The 14,302-nt window shown below is 40.8% G+C and overlaps 1 protein-coding gene across 1 annotated transcript in view; it reads left to right on the top strand.

The window, feature by feature from the left end:
* The window catches only part of LOC102299740 (proton myo-inositol cotransporter), a 95,196-nt gene that overhangs the window by 10,881 nt on the left and 70,013 nt on the right, over positions 1 to 14,302 (top strand). The window contains exons 2-3 of the mRNA XM_005915729.3: positions 6,597 to 6,756; positions 8,185 to 8,393. Coding sequence (XP_005915791.1) covers positions 6,597 to 6,756; positions 8,185 to 8,393 — 369 coding nt within the window. The remainder of the gene's footprint in view (positions 1 to 6,596; positions 6,757 to 8,184; positions 8,394 to 14,302) is intronic.

Genomic DNA, 14,302 nt, shown 5'->3' with positions numbered 1-14,302 from the left:
AAAGGCCTGCTAACAAGCCATTCATTTGATTCAGCTGTGTTGGAACAAGGATCTATTTAAAAGCTGCAGTAAAGTAACTCTTGAGGACTGGAGTTGGAGACCTCTGCCCTACAGTGAAGCAACCAACAGCTGTAGGCATCGGTGAGCGACCAATGCTTCCAAAACAGAGTAACGTTACAGCTAACAACGCTCATGTTAACATGCTAGAAGACATCCCCACGATCACGAAGGAAGCGATCTAAGTTTTCCCTCTTTTCTTTTTACATTTTCAAGGACAAGCTAGGTCATTAAAAATTTAATCTGCGAAAAACTTTCCATTTTCAAAACTTTTCCATTTGTCAGATTTAACCAATCACTGGAGAGTTTCGCCCCAATACAATGCATTTTCATTTGTTCAACAAAGAGCCATAAAAATGTTTCTTTTCTGCCTTAAGCCTCTGATGCATGCTGGCTTAGTTAGTCATAATCCAATGCCTCACACACAGACAAAAAAACATGCACAAATAAAAGGACACACAGACACCCTCATAGTGACTGTATAATTATGTTTTCTGGCTAAATTATCTAGCAGTTGCAAGCGTTGAAATGTTTTGTTCTTTGAAAGAGGAGATAGGCCCGCTTAAAAATAGTACTGTTAATTACACTGAGATAACATTTAATTACAACCTGCAGGCTTGCTAATTAATTGGTTGGTTCATATAATTAAGTCGCAATTCTCTTCCTAACCAGGCGAAACCTAAATGTAGACTTAATGAGAAGTTTGTTTATGCGCATATTATTGTTTTAATGTGCAAATTACATCACTTAAATGTCAAGTTTTTAAAAGATGAGTTGGGTTTGGCTTGACATTTGCGCATTTTGACTCTCCAGAGCATGAAATTTAGCAGTGGCTAATTCCTGAATTAAGCCTTCCAGAACAAGTCTTATTATTCCATAACATGCTTTTAGAGAAACCAATCAAAAAATTGTTACTTTTTTTACTGAATTCAATTACGAAAGGTTACAGCTTTTCCTGCTTTCACTAATCCATTCAATCACAATTCACAATTACACACATTTAAAAGTATGTATCAGATTTTTCCCTTCCCCTTACTTTGCATGTTTAAGGATCCTCTGTTAGAGGATCCTAAAAAATCGGCTTCCATTACAAGAACAACATCATAACAACAACACATCCAGAAAATGTTCTGTCTGTCAAGATCATAGTCGTGGAGATTCTGAAGAAGTATCTCCCTCATTCTTCTGATCAAGTCTCAGTCCTAGCCTTTGTACTGTGTGCCTAGAGCCCGCCTTTAGAAGACCAGACAGATCCTTTGTTAAGTGTGCTGCTTTGAGGCTGAGCCTGACCAGACAGCAACTTCAGACTGTGTATGTGTGTTTGTGTGTGTGAGTGTTGTGAGCTGTCCTCAGTGCTGAATAGAGAGCTCATTAATAAGAAAAGAAGCATAGTGCAAGTGTCTTGGTAAAGAAACTCACACTCAAGTAAAGAAATATACTCATAACAGGAGTTAATTTGTTTGTTTTTTTTAGTTTTATTACTATTGAGAATTATAAAGGAATTTGAATACTTGACATTACTCATATCCTGTCACTTCTTTTTTTAAGTATGTGTGCTCTAAAACAGTGATACTGATGCAGAGAGAGGCTGACACACAACAACCTGTGTTAGTTTTTAAAGACAAATATTGTATATTCATATGCCTGGAATAAGCTGGTGTAGGAAATACTAACCTTTCAACCTACTCTTCAGACATCTTGGAAGCAAGACTCTGTACATAATATGGATCACATACACATTAAACCTTATGGAAGCTGCTCAGACATGGAAACTCATGCCGTGAAGCTCCCAGTGCACAGTTCTCATGCTGATGTTAATGCCAGATGAATCATTGTTGCAACAATGCCATCCTAATCATAACAATACTAATAATAAAAACAATAATCAGTTCTTTCACAGATGTTTGTAAAGGCAGATTGAATGACTGGGTGCTTGATGTTTTATACCTGTTGCAATGGGACAGAAAATACCTGAATTCAAAGATTAACAGGTGTGGCTCAGTAATTTTGTCTAATCTATAGTTTTCTAGATAAAATTATGATTTACATAATCCATTTGAAATATGATTCTGAAAGTAAATATATTATCTCCCTGAATTAGCTGGTCTTCTGTATGGCAGAGGGATCTATTTCCTGGGTAAGGACTGAAGGAACAAAGCTTGGTTTTCCAATCCGTATTTTATTGGATCCAGTTAGATTTAACATACAATCATGATCTTTAAAATGGAATGCTGATTTCAGTGCAAATAAATGGAAAAATTAATTGCAAATCTCTTCTATATTTTGACCTATATGTTATCAAGAATAATAAAAATAGTGTTTATTCTTTTAATTTTAAATTGATATCAGTTCAACTCAGTCAGGAGCACAGACTGAAAAAAGTACCATCAACAAAGCATCTGGTTGAACATCTCACAACAAGTTAACTGAGAGCAGGTCAGTAACATGATGTGGAGCGTCCCGGAACGTCGTCCTAGAAGTGTCTGTAGGGTGGGAAAACTCTGTGAAAGACTGATAGGACAAACAGTTCAAACAGTTTATCAATGTCAAAATGCAGAGGTATATAGAATCATTTCAGGAAATTCAGAGAAATCCTGCAAGCACGGTGTGCAACAGATAACCTAACATTAGAGGGAAATCATTCACAGGTGGATGCAATAGCTATCATACACGTTTGACAATGTGGAAGTCAACCATAGAAGTTCCATCCATTCGCTTACGTTTATCCTTTTCATGGGGGTGCTGGAGCCTATCCCAGCCATCTTTGGCAAGAGGCAGTGTACACCCTGAACAGGTCGCCATACTGTCGCAGGGCTAACACATATACACAAGCATTCACATCTATGGGCAATTTAGAGTTTCCAATTAACCTATCCCCACTAACTGCATGTCTTTGGACTGTGGGGGGAAGCCGAAGTACCCATGGAGAACCCACGCAAACACGGGGAGAACATACAAACTCCACACAGAAAGACCCTGCCCTGATGGTGGAACTGAACTCAGGACCTTCTTGCTGTGAGGCAACAGTGCTAACCGCCGTGCCACCCAACCGTAGAAGCTTTTATTACTTAATATTACAAGTAATGTTATGTGTTTTAGTCAAATACACTTCACACTGGTTATCCAGTTCTCAAGTACAGCTCCAAAAACCTTATTGTTTTTGTTGACTGAGATTTTGTAACAGGTTATCTGCTTTTCAGAAGGTCGTTGGTTTGTTCCCCAGCTCCAGCAACCCTATGCTGAGGTGTCCTTGGTCAAGGTACTCAAACCCAGTTACCCTCTAATGGATCAACGCATTCAAAAGTGTCTGTGGATGCAGCTTGCAGTGTAAAAAGTGCTCTGAGTGATAGATGAGATTAAAAATGTGTTAAAAAATAAAATCCATTTATCATGAGCTAAACTATTAGAGCGTAGGACACAGAGAACATTTACAACTCACTGGTCTCAGGATCACCTCAGAAAACAGATGTAAGTGTTCAGTTAATTACAAACCCAAGTTGAGACTCTCGTCATGTAAAGAAAAATATGACAAAGGAGGCCCTAAACTATTGGTGTGAAATTCAACGTATATTAAAAAAGAAGAAGATATAACTGTTTTCATATTTACACTAGTATATTAAACAATTTCCAAATCATCTTTCTGTGCATTAATGAAAGAAAGGCATGTTGTACACTAATGAACAGAAAAAGTCACTGCGATGTTGGACTCCAGAGACTCAAAGTCAAAAATATTTAATCACAGATGACGGATAAGCCGAAGCGAATCGGTACACTATTTAACCTTTTTCCTGGCCTGTATGCTCAGATGGGCTCTAACATATTTTCCCCGTCACCACCTGCAGCAGCATGTGAAATGGACATGATTCATTGCTCACTAAATGTAACAACATCAGCTGTTGTATCTCGCCGGCAGGCATATGGCGGGCTATAGCAGCAGGCGGGACTTGGACGGAGATATGGTAGTGATGCATAAGGCTAAAACAGGTAGAATGATGGGAGGTGTGCATGAGGCTAGCACACGCAACAGAAGAGGAATTGAAGCAGACAAACTGCTTTGGTCATTTGTGACTTTGTTTCTTTTTGGGTTTAGATAACTTTAAAACTACAATTCCCAGGAGACTCTGCAGTAGTTGCTGAATGTGAGATGGCTCAATGCCACTGTTTTAAGTTGCTGGATGTTCCATCAGTTTTATTAAAAGCCTCCTAGCAGCACAGTTCAAGTGCACGGAGAGTAATAGTCATTAGACAGGCTCAGTTCTATGTCTTTAACACTGATGGGATTTACATGTCTATTTTAGTGTGGAAAGGTTCCGGCTATTAGTTAGTGAGCCAACGATAAATAAAGACTTTTACTTCTAAGCCCTGCTAAAGCCTAGATGAACTCTCCCTGCTGAACAGCTCTGTTAGAATGACAGAGGGTTTTTTTTGTCACATTTTTTCTTTGTTTTCCTAATTTAATGTCCAGAAGAAAGGATAACACAAAGGCTTTGGCTAAAGGTGCAGGAGAGCGTGATGCTAATGCTCCTGAAGATCAGACAGGGACCGTAACAATGCTAAAGCTATAGGGAACGGCAGTACACACATCTATGCTTTTTCCCCCAGATATTTATGGTTATGCTGAGTTCCACAAGGCAAAGTTTCAGAATCCTAACTTTAGTGTAACCCGTGGACGCGATTGGGTTTGTCTTGCATTCATCTTTCGGCAGGACCTCTCCAAGGCTTATAAATGCATTTCTATTAAATTGGGCTGAGCAGACAGGCTTCATTGCCAAAGAGCACTTGATTCGATTTCAGGGGGTGTTCTGGATCTCGGATTTCCGCCATCAGATGGTAATCCTTTTTTTAGCCATAACAAAGATAAAGACTTGACTCTAAATCCTTAGGGTGTGTTTGCAGTTCGAGGTTGTGTGAGAGCAGAGCGGAGTGTTTCCACGTGTGTTTTGGCGTGCCCATCCCCCAATCACGCACACGGATTTCCAATCTCACATTAAACCACAGTTTCTCTTGCAGTTCACCTTTTATTAGTTTGTAATTTGGGGTTTTGTGCTCTTTTATTAAACGTCTCAAGATGCTGATTTTTTTGTCCTTCTTGTTTGAGAAAAAGCAGTGAACAAATTAATTTTAAAAAAGGGGGAGAAAGAAAAACATAGTAAATTTCCTCCTATCTTGCTTATTTGATTTGTCTTCCCAGAGCTGCCACAGTGTGGTGCCCACTTGGAGACAGCGTGGCTCGTTTCCCAGCAAGTGGTTTCCATGGCGACGGGTAGCCACGTAGTCATGGCGGCCGTTCAGGCCAGGGCGGTGGCTGTAGGGAGGCGAGGGGTGGAGTGGGGTGGGGTGTGTAGATGGCAGACTATTAATAGAGCTTATGGGGAGCCAGCTGCAGAAAGCCTCAGCCTCATGGCACCTCGTCAGACATCCAGTCACACACGTTTTGGTCTGTGTTTTTGAGAGTGTAGAAGTGTGCATTGCCCTGTATGTGTTTGTGTGTGGTCAGCCTGTGTACCGTGTGTGAGTAGCACACTGGAAGACACTGCAGTATGCTTGTTTCTGTCTCTTGGATTTACGTCAACATCTTTGTGACATCACTGTTGGTACCGTTGAGCAAATATGGTCAAACTTACTGAAGAAGACCAAGCGTAACTTTTTGTAGGCGTTGCAAACATTACCCAAATAACTTCAATAAGTGTGTACATTTGCTTTTGTAAAAGTCGCTTACTGTATTAAAAAAAATGCTATTTTGCAGTTTAAATCATTTTCAAATTGTCCTAACAAGCCAAAGCGATAACATGTCAGATTAGTGTCACGATGATTAGTCTAGGGCCACTGCAGATTCCACAAAATTTAATTAAAATCTGTAATGTACGCTTTATTTCTGCAATTACCATGTTCGAGTGTGCATGTCTGTGGGAATGAAATGGCTGAAATGTATCACAGAAATAAAGTGATTGTGAAATGGTATGTCTGCTAACTTTAAATATGGTTAAAGCGGCGTAAATATTGTTTTTCCTGATACTTGAGTGCCACTTTTGGGTCATCGGTTGGACTGAACAAAGTCTAAATGAACAGAATCAACTTCCTGGGATTTCCTTACCTCGATGACTGAGCATGACCAACTCAGTTCCTTGGGTTTGAATCCTGCCTAGGACCTTTAAGTTTGCATGTTCTCCCTGGGTCTGCATGAGTGCTCACTAGCCGCTAGGGCTTCGTTCCAGAGTCCAAAAACACAGGGTTAGGTTAATTGGTGATTCTAGATTGCCCATAGTTATAAATGTGAATGTAAATAGGCTGTCTCTGACTTTTAGCACTGAGGCAAACTAGTGACTTGTGCAGGGTGTACCATGCCCCTCACCTTTAAGATGTGGAATATGCTTCAGTCCCCCCTCGACCATGAATTTCAATGCAGAAGAAAATGGATGGATAAAACGTGTTATCCATTTTGCTATATAAACTTGTAAGTCGACATTTGGAAATTCTACTTCAGCCAATAGTTCCTACTCCTAATCATCTCCTTTCCCTCTCTGTCCTCTACTGTATAGGTATTGCCTCTATGACAGTTCCCGTGTACATCGCTGAGGCCTCTCCACCCCACCTAAGGGGTCAGCTAGTCACCGTTAACACCCTCTTCATCACGGGGGGGCAGTTCACAGCCAGCCTCATCGACGGAGCCTTCAGCTATCTGCGCCATGACGGTTGGAGGTCAGACACACACTGATGAACTTTTCACATACACCTTTCACCCCCAGTGGTTATCGAACTATCGTTTGAAACACTCGACATTCACAAGTTGTCAGCCAATAATAACGGTCATTCCTGAAACTCAGTCCAAGGTCAGTTTTCCCAGTTTTCCCCTACTTTTCCAATCATTCTAGTGGCCATTTAAAAAAAAAATACAGGGTTAAGGAATTCACTCTTCAAACCCCAAAGCTACATCCAAGCTCCACCTTTCACTGCACGCAAAATGTGTTATAGCACCTTCCACACCGCAATTTGTATCTCAACAGAAAAAAGAATACAGAAGCAGAACTTTTACACTTCTCACAAGATGTAAACGGCGCCGCCTTCGTTAATGATAGTCATATAATCAGATGTGATAGCATCGTCTCTTTTTTGGCTTCTTAGCGTATGAAATGCCAGAAAATCTTTTCATTCCAGCTCAAACCCTCATTCAAAATGTCAACACAAGCACGGGTCAGTCTTTAGCATTTACTGGGAGCAGCTGTGCTGTTTATTGGAGCGATACTCTTGTTTTCTCTTTCTTCTGTTCGCGTCCTTTCCTCGTGTCACGCTGAATGCAGCTTCGCGGTCTTCTGAGTCTTTGAGCGGCGAGCTGCGAGATACTGTTGATAAGAATTGGCCGTTTTGAAAGGATTTGCCTCGGCTGCAGTTCTGATAGACACGAAGGAGATTGTTCGGCGAGCCTTAGATTTGTGTGATTCATAATGATAATGGAAAACTGATTGAGTTAAGATTACAAATGTTCTCAGATTGATGTCGTTGCCTTCGCAGAAGAAGAAAAACCTTGTACTTCTGGCTGTTTCCTGCAGTCTCTAGCAATTTGTCATTATTACAGCCTCCTTTTACCCTTTTACTTTTCTTATATCCTCCTATTCTTTGCCTTACTGGCACATAACATGTTATGCTTGCAGAGCAATCCTGCAGTTTTTTACACTTCAGTGCAGCATAGTGTGCCTTTGCTAGGGTAAACTAATTATGCAGTGATATTAGACAGTGACGCTTTATTGTTTTGATTTTCTTTCTCAAGCAAGGCTTCTAGCAAGTGGAACTTTATCTCTAATGTGCAGCGATTAATCTAAATGCTTAATCTACATGTTAAGGTTATTTTAAGCAGAGGAATCTGAAAAAAGCCTTGACATTTTCCCCAGTGTTTAATTTTAATGAAGTCAACCACGTGTTGCTAGCTGAACTTGTCAGCATAAAGTGAATGCAGGGGAGCGTTGCTGAAACCTGATTGTTCTTGCATATGCAGTTGAATTTTGCACATCAAACCTTTTCAACCTTTCAAACCCTTCATTAGTCAAAAGCTAACAAACAAACAAAACTAAAAACAGCATTTCTGTGATCATAATTAGTCTCACTCCATGTGTTCCTTCTCTCCTCTTGCAGGTACATGTTGGGTCTGTCTGTGCTCCCCGCTGTGCTCCAGTTCATGGGATTCCTCTTCCTGCCAGAGAGCCCTCGCTGGTTAATTCAGCGTGGGCTGACCCAGAAGGCCCGCCGCGTGCTCAGTCAGATTCGAGGCAACCAGAACATAGACGAGGAGTACGACAGCATCAAAAACAGCATCGAGGAAGAAGAGAAGGACAGCGGAGGAGGTGAGGGGAGGAGTCTTTTTTCCTGATCCCTGTGTTTCTGCAAAAAAAAACAGCCCGCATGAGCAGCATAATGTTTTTGTCCTCCTTTTGTTGATTAACAAATCAACAAAGCAACATGTTCGGACTGTAACAATGCTCCAGATCCAGTGTGCTTGTACTAGGGAAAGAGAAGAGAAAAAAAATCATGGAAAAAGTATATTTTTACCGCAGGTGTGATTGGATCACCAAAAATAAGCCGCAGTTAAAGGTTAGCTTGCTTTAACTCGCATAAGCAGCATGTTGTTAATTGCTGCGGTTAAAACTGCACACACGCAGTTTCCATAAACACAAAATCTGCCCTTTCATAAAATGATTAAGCACATGCTGTTGTGCATTTCACCACAAAGCCTGGCTCACATACGAACAGTTCAGTGTAGTCGCTGATTTCCATGAAATGTACACTCGTTTCAAAGAGCACCTCACAGCTATGTTAACACCTCACATCTGACAGAGTCACAGCCCAGAGCCTTGAAGGCAGCGTCTTCCTTTCCAATCATTCTAATGTGATCTCAGTGAGCCTGACGTGACTGTTTATGCTCTCCTCCTGCTGCGTGATGAGGTCCTTTTCTGCTTAAAGAACAATAGTTGCCCCGTTGCGTGCCCTTGACTCCTACGGCGCTGGTGGTGACCTGCCAGTCAAACAGCGCGAGCTGTAACGTGGCATTATACATCTGATGATTCTGTTGGCACAATTTGAGTTTCTGAAGGGGGAGTTCTTATCTTTTGTCTGTCCTTGCGTAATGGGGTTTGGTGTTCAAGATCATTTTCATCACTTCCTTTAATAAATTAAATGAATGCTCCATTTTTGACAGTATTTGGAGCGGCTTTGTGCTAAATAAAAAGAACTGGGCGTAGGTTGTCTCTTTTGTTTCAACAGTGCTCTGAAAATGTTACAGATTACTTTTTTTTTTAATTTCGACATCCTGTGCTTCACACTGAGATTATTCAACAGTGCAAATAGAGATCTCAGGTAGAAAGGGAGCTGAAGGGAGACAAGGAAAAGGCAGAGAAAATGCTTCCTTCTTCACGGTCAATTATTGTGTGAGCTGACCTTTGCTCGACCAACCACATCATAAAAGGCTCTGCCGGCATGAGCCGACAATATTGGACTAGGTTGGCAGAATGGGGCCGACTGAGCTTCATTAGCTAATATTTTGGCAATCAATACATTTGCTGAGTTCAATGCCTGTGTGTAATGGACACTCACTGCCTGAACCTGCAAATCATTTTCCCAAAATCTCTTTTTAAATCTTGCTCAAACCGGGCTATGGGTACACAGTCTCTTAATGCATGCATGCGCACGCACAAATACAACAGTGTTTATTCACTTTTATCTCACTGTTTATCTGCACTCTGCTCTTTCTTTCGTTTTTTGGTGAGTGTGTGTGTGTGTGTGTCTGCATGAGAGAGACACAAATGCACCGGAAAAACTCTTGTTGTTTCCCCACAGCAAGAGTAGTCAGTTTCAGTGGCATGCACAAGACTGTTAGTGATGTGGTAAGCCCAGACCATCAAGTGTGCATGAAATTTGATTTGTAGGAACTGCAAAAAAAATGCTGTCCATACAAAATCTCGATTTAGACAAATCTCTACTTTGAATTGGGAAGAAAGAATACCGCTGCTATTACTTGGCAATAAGCTTTACCGTTGATTTTAATGGCCAGATGTAAGACAACAAAGATGGTTGCCGTTGGTTTTATGCCAAGCTTGAGAGCTTTTAAAAAAATAAAAAGCAGCCAGAAGCAGAGCACGGGGTGAGGAGGTGGTTTTAAAGGCTTTTTGTAAAAGTCTTTGAGGTGCGGATGGCACAGAGAGAGAGCCAAGGGTCGACTGAAGGCAGCTTCCCAGACAGACTGCTACCAAAACAGGTTGGCAGTGCGGTAAAGGAGCAAAGAATGACAGTGGCAAGTTTGTGCTGCTGGTGAATAAGACTGGGAATGCACTGGGTGTTTGTCTCTGTGCACAGTTTTATTGTGTCTTTTTGCACAGCTTCAAGTCTTTTGTTTTCGAAATTCACCAGATGCTCCTCTGTCTGACTTCCTGCCCTCCTCATCTGCTCCATGCAGTATGAGGCAAATTTTGTTCAAAAGGAGAATGGACATGTACTTTTTGCAACACAACTTCTCCTCCTGGGACTTTTCTGAAATGTGCTACAGGGATTCTGGTGGAATCACAAGGACTGACTTGAGTTACTACGGCCAAAGCCACTACCCTTGGTTGGATTTAAGGAGGAGATTAAGCCAGCAGGCTAGCTGTTAAAGGGCACTGTTACTAGGTGTAGATTAGGAAATGATTAGCAAGTATTTCATAACATAAAGATACACTATGGACAAAAGGACTAGGCCACCTACACATTACACCTACATGACCGGCTTAGCTAGTTTTATTGTCATACACAGTAAAGAAACATGTTTTCCTGAACAATGCGATTCTTCCTTCTGAAAAAAAATATAAAAATGATAAGAAAAATAAACCATAATTTAAAAACTATATACAACAGTTCTAAAGAAGCATACACACAATATAAATAAAATAAAAGAATCTGAGCTGCAATAAGCTACGATTTCTGTGCACTTCAGAATGCTACATCAGCTGTATGTGCCGTAGACAGAACTCTGCGATAGTAAATACTGCAGAGAGGGCAGTGGAGTCCTAATGATCTCTTTATCAGTCTTCACCACACTCTGCAGGCATTTGCAGTCCAAAGCATTGGCGTTGCCATGCCACACTATGATGTAGCTGGTCAAGAAGCTCTCAGCTATGCAGCTGCAGAAGCTGAAGAATGCCGAACTTCCACAGCTCCTGAGAAAATACAGTCACTGTTGAGCCCTCTTAACCAGCTGTGTGCTGTTAAATGTCCGGGTGAGGTCCTCACTGATGTAGACGCCCATGTATTTAAAGCTGCTCACCCTCTCCACTTAAAGCTCCCGGATGAAAACTGGCCAGTAGGGTCTCCTCTTCTTCCTCATGTCTGCTATCATGTCCTCTATCATCTCCACACTATCAGACCTCTTGATTAAGTCAGAGTTGCGTCAGCAGGAGTTCAGAATTTGGGTTGTCATATGAAACATCAACATAAGTTCAACTTCACTACAAAAAAACAACCAGAACTTTGAATCTCTAATTCTGTAACATCGGGTAAATTGGCATTAAAATAACAGAATATACAAACAACAGACTGTGACTACAGTTATGTCCAGTGTTGGTCAAGTTACTTGAAAAAAGTAATCAGTAACTACTTATCAATTACTTCCCCAAAAAGTAATCCCCTTACTTTACTGATTACTTATTTTCAAAAGTAATTAGTTACTTAGTTACTTAGTTACTTTTTAAAAACACGATTTACAACCTGAAGAGGTGATAAAGCGATAGATCTTTCAGCCCAATTCTACTTTTTCTGCATAATCCATCATACAAAATGTAATCAAATGGAAAAGTCTCTTTTTTTAACTTGTTTTATCAGTTTTAATCTTTTAACTTTATGCATCAAGCAAAAATTTCATTATATGCAACATTCTCTGACTTGAATAAATTAGTTTAACATTTAAACCTATTTTCTACACATTCCAGCACATAAAATAAAATATTTTTTGTGTTTACACTCACTCTTTCAAATAGATGCAAGTAAAACACAGCAGAAAATAAATAAAGTCAAAGACTCAGCGGTCCTGTTGCTCTATTTTCACCTGTAAAGCAGGAGTGGGGTAGGCGGAGGGTTACCCTGGTGCAGGTGTGCCGCAGCGGTCAGTGGAAGAATCCGCGAGTTTCTCTGTGAGTTTCCCATTACGTCGTAGCTACTCGGTGCTTGTTGGAAGTTTAGGGGGTTTTTTTCGCTGTAAAAAGAAGTTTTCTTCCCACACACAACAGACGATAATGTTTTTGTCACTTTTTATGGAATCAAACTCAAAGTAAGGTCAGTACTTCCACGCTTTAAACGCTGCACGCTCATACTCTCTCCCGCACTCGATACATGATCCATTGTTGATCTGCACACAGCTGTTGTTACGAACGTCACACTCGCTTACGTCACTGTCATGAGACATTCTCGCAAAAAAATCACGGTTTTAGTAACGCAGTAACGCAGCGTTCCTACGGGAAAGTAACGGTAATCTAATTACCGTTTTTGCAATAGTAATCCCTTACTTTACTCGTTACCTGAAAAAAGTAATCAGATTACAGATTACTTGTAACGCGTTACTGCCCATCTCTGGTTATTTCCTGCTAACAGTAACCTAGACGTGGTGACCGTGGTTCAGAGGGTTGGGAACTTGGGAAGCTACCACCTACTGGTGATGGTTAGAGGGACCGATGGAGCGATATGGCAGCCTTGCATCTGTCAGTCTGCCCCAGGGCAGACTTAATTTCAACATCCTGTGCTTTACACTGAGATTATTGAACACTGCAAATAGAGATCTCAGGTAGAAAGGGAGCTGAAGGGAGACAAGGAAAAGGCAGAGAAAATGCTTCCTTCTTCACGGTCAATTATTGTGGAGCTGACCTTTGCTCGACCACATCATAAAAGGCTCTGCCAGCGTGAGCCGACAATATTGGACTAGGTTGGCAGAATGGGGCCGAATGAGCTGTAGTCGGTCAGCTGTGGCTACAACTGTAGCTTCCCTCCACCAGTGTGGGAATGTGAGAGTGAATGAATAGTGGAATTGTAAAGCGCTTTGAGGGTAAATGCAGTCCATTATTAGCAGTAGTCTGTTATGTATTTACAGTACCCAAATCTCAAATCTAATATATTTGAAAATAACCTACGAATATATTGGGCATGCGGTGTATGGCACAAGTTAATTTTATCTGGATGTTTTGATAGCATAGAGTTTTACTATAACATCTTACCTTTAAAAAGAACATCTCAATCTCTGTGCTGTTATATCTCTATGGCACGGCTAGTGTATGTTGCTCACTTCCATAATTATTGCAAGGCTGATCCGCCATTGCTGTAAAAAAACAAGGTCCACTGGTGTGAATGGAGATGCCACAACTCTTTCATTCGGTTTCTCTGCACACCATGTACTCCATAGTTTGTAAGGCAGTGTACTGTAACTTTCTGCCACTTGGTGATGGAGTTGCCATGGCTGCTTCCACTTTGCATTAATACCAGTTACAGTTCATCATGGAATATCGGAGTGAAGAAATTTCACAAGCTGACTTCTTGCAATGGTGGAATTCTGTTCAGTGACCTCTTAGAAAATCCCATTCTGTCACGTATGTTTGCAAAGCCATGTATGTTTGCATGACTTGCTGCTTGATTTTATACAGGGTATGAACGCTCAGGAGGATATTAGAGTGGATACACCTGGACACACAGCTGAAGAAAGTCTAACTAAAGAGACAGGGAAACAAAAGTGAACATAGTGCACACATGACGAGGGATTAAAAAAACAGGAAGTAACACTGAGACCAGGACTAAGACATATGAACTTGACAGAACTACATTGGGATAAGACTGGGGAAACAGAAAGGTAAGCAAACATGGAAACAAGACTGACTTCCACAGGAGATGCTGAGCACAAGACACAAAGGCGAGACTAGGACAAGGACTGAGGAACTAACATAATCAAACAAGCAAATCAAAGCTATCAAACAATAAATGATAAATATTGATACCAAAACCCAGAACCGCTTGGAAATACTACACTCAAGACAAAATAATGCAGTGTTTTAACTCAAATAATCTCTCAAATCCTGAGAACAGAGAAAACTGAGAAAAATATGCTCACAAAAATGGAAGAGATAAAGAATACAAAGAGAATCAAAGTGAAGACATTGCAAGCAATGTATGTATTCACTTCATTTAAAAGGAACAGTTCTTGCAAAGCAAAATCATGTGTGCAAAGATAAGAGCTGGAACCATATGAGGG

This window comes from Haplochromis burtoni, unplaced genomic scaffold (genome assembly GCF_018398535.1).
Source record: "Haplochromis burtoni strain Fernald_Lab_line unplaced genomic scaffold, NCSU_Asbu1 Contig_14, whole genome shotgun sequence".
In the NCBI taxonomy this organism is placed as follows: Eukaryota; Metazoa; Chordata; class Actinopteri; order Cichliformes; family Cichlidae; genus Haplochromis; species Haplochromis burtoni.
The sequence above is the reverse complement of the archived record's forward strand: the minus strand, read 5'-3'. Positions and strand labels throughout refer to the sequence as shown.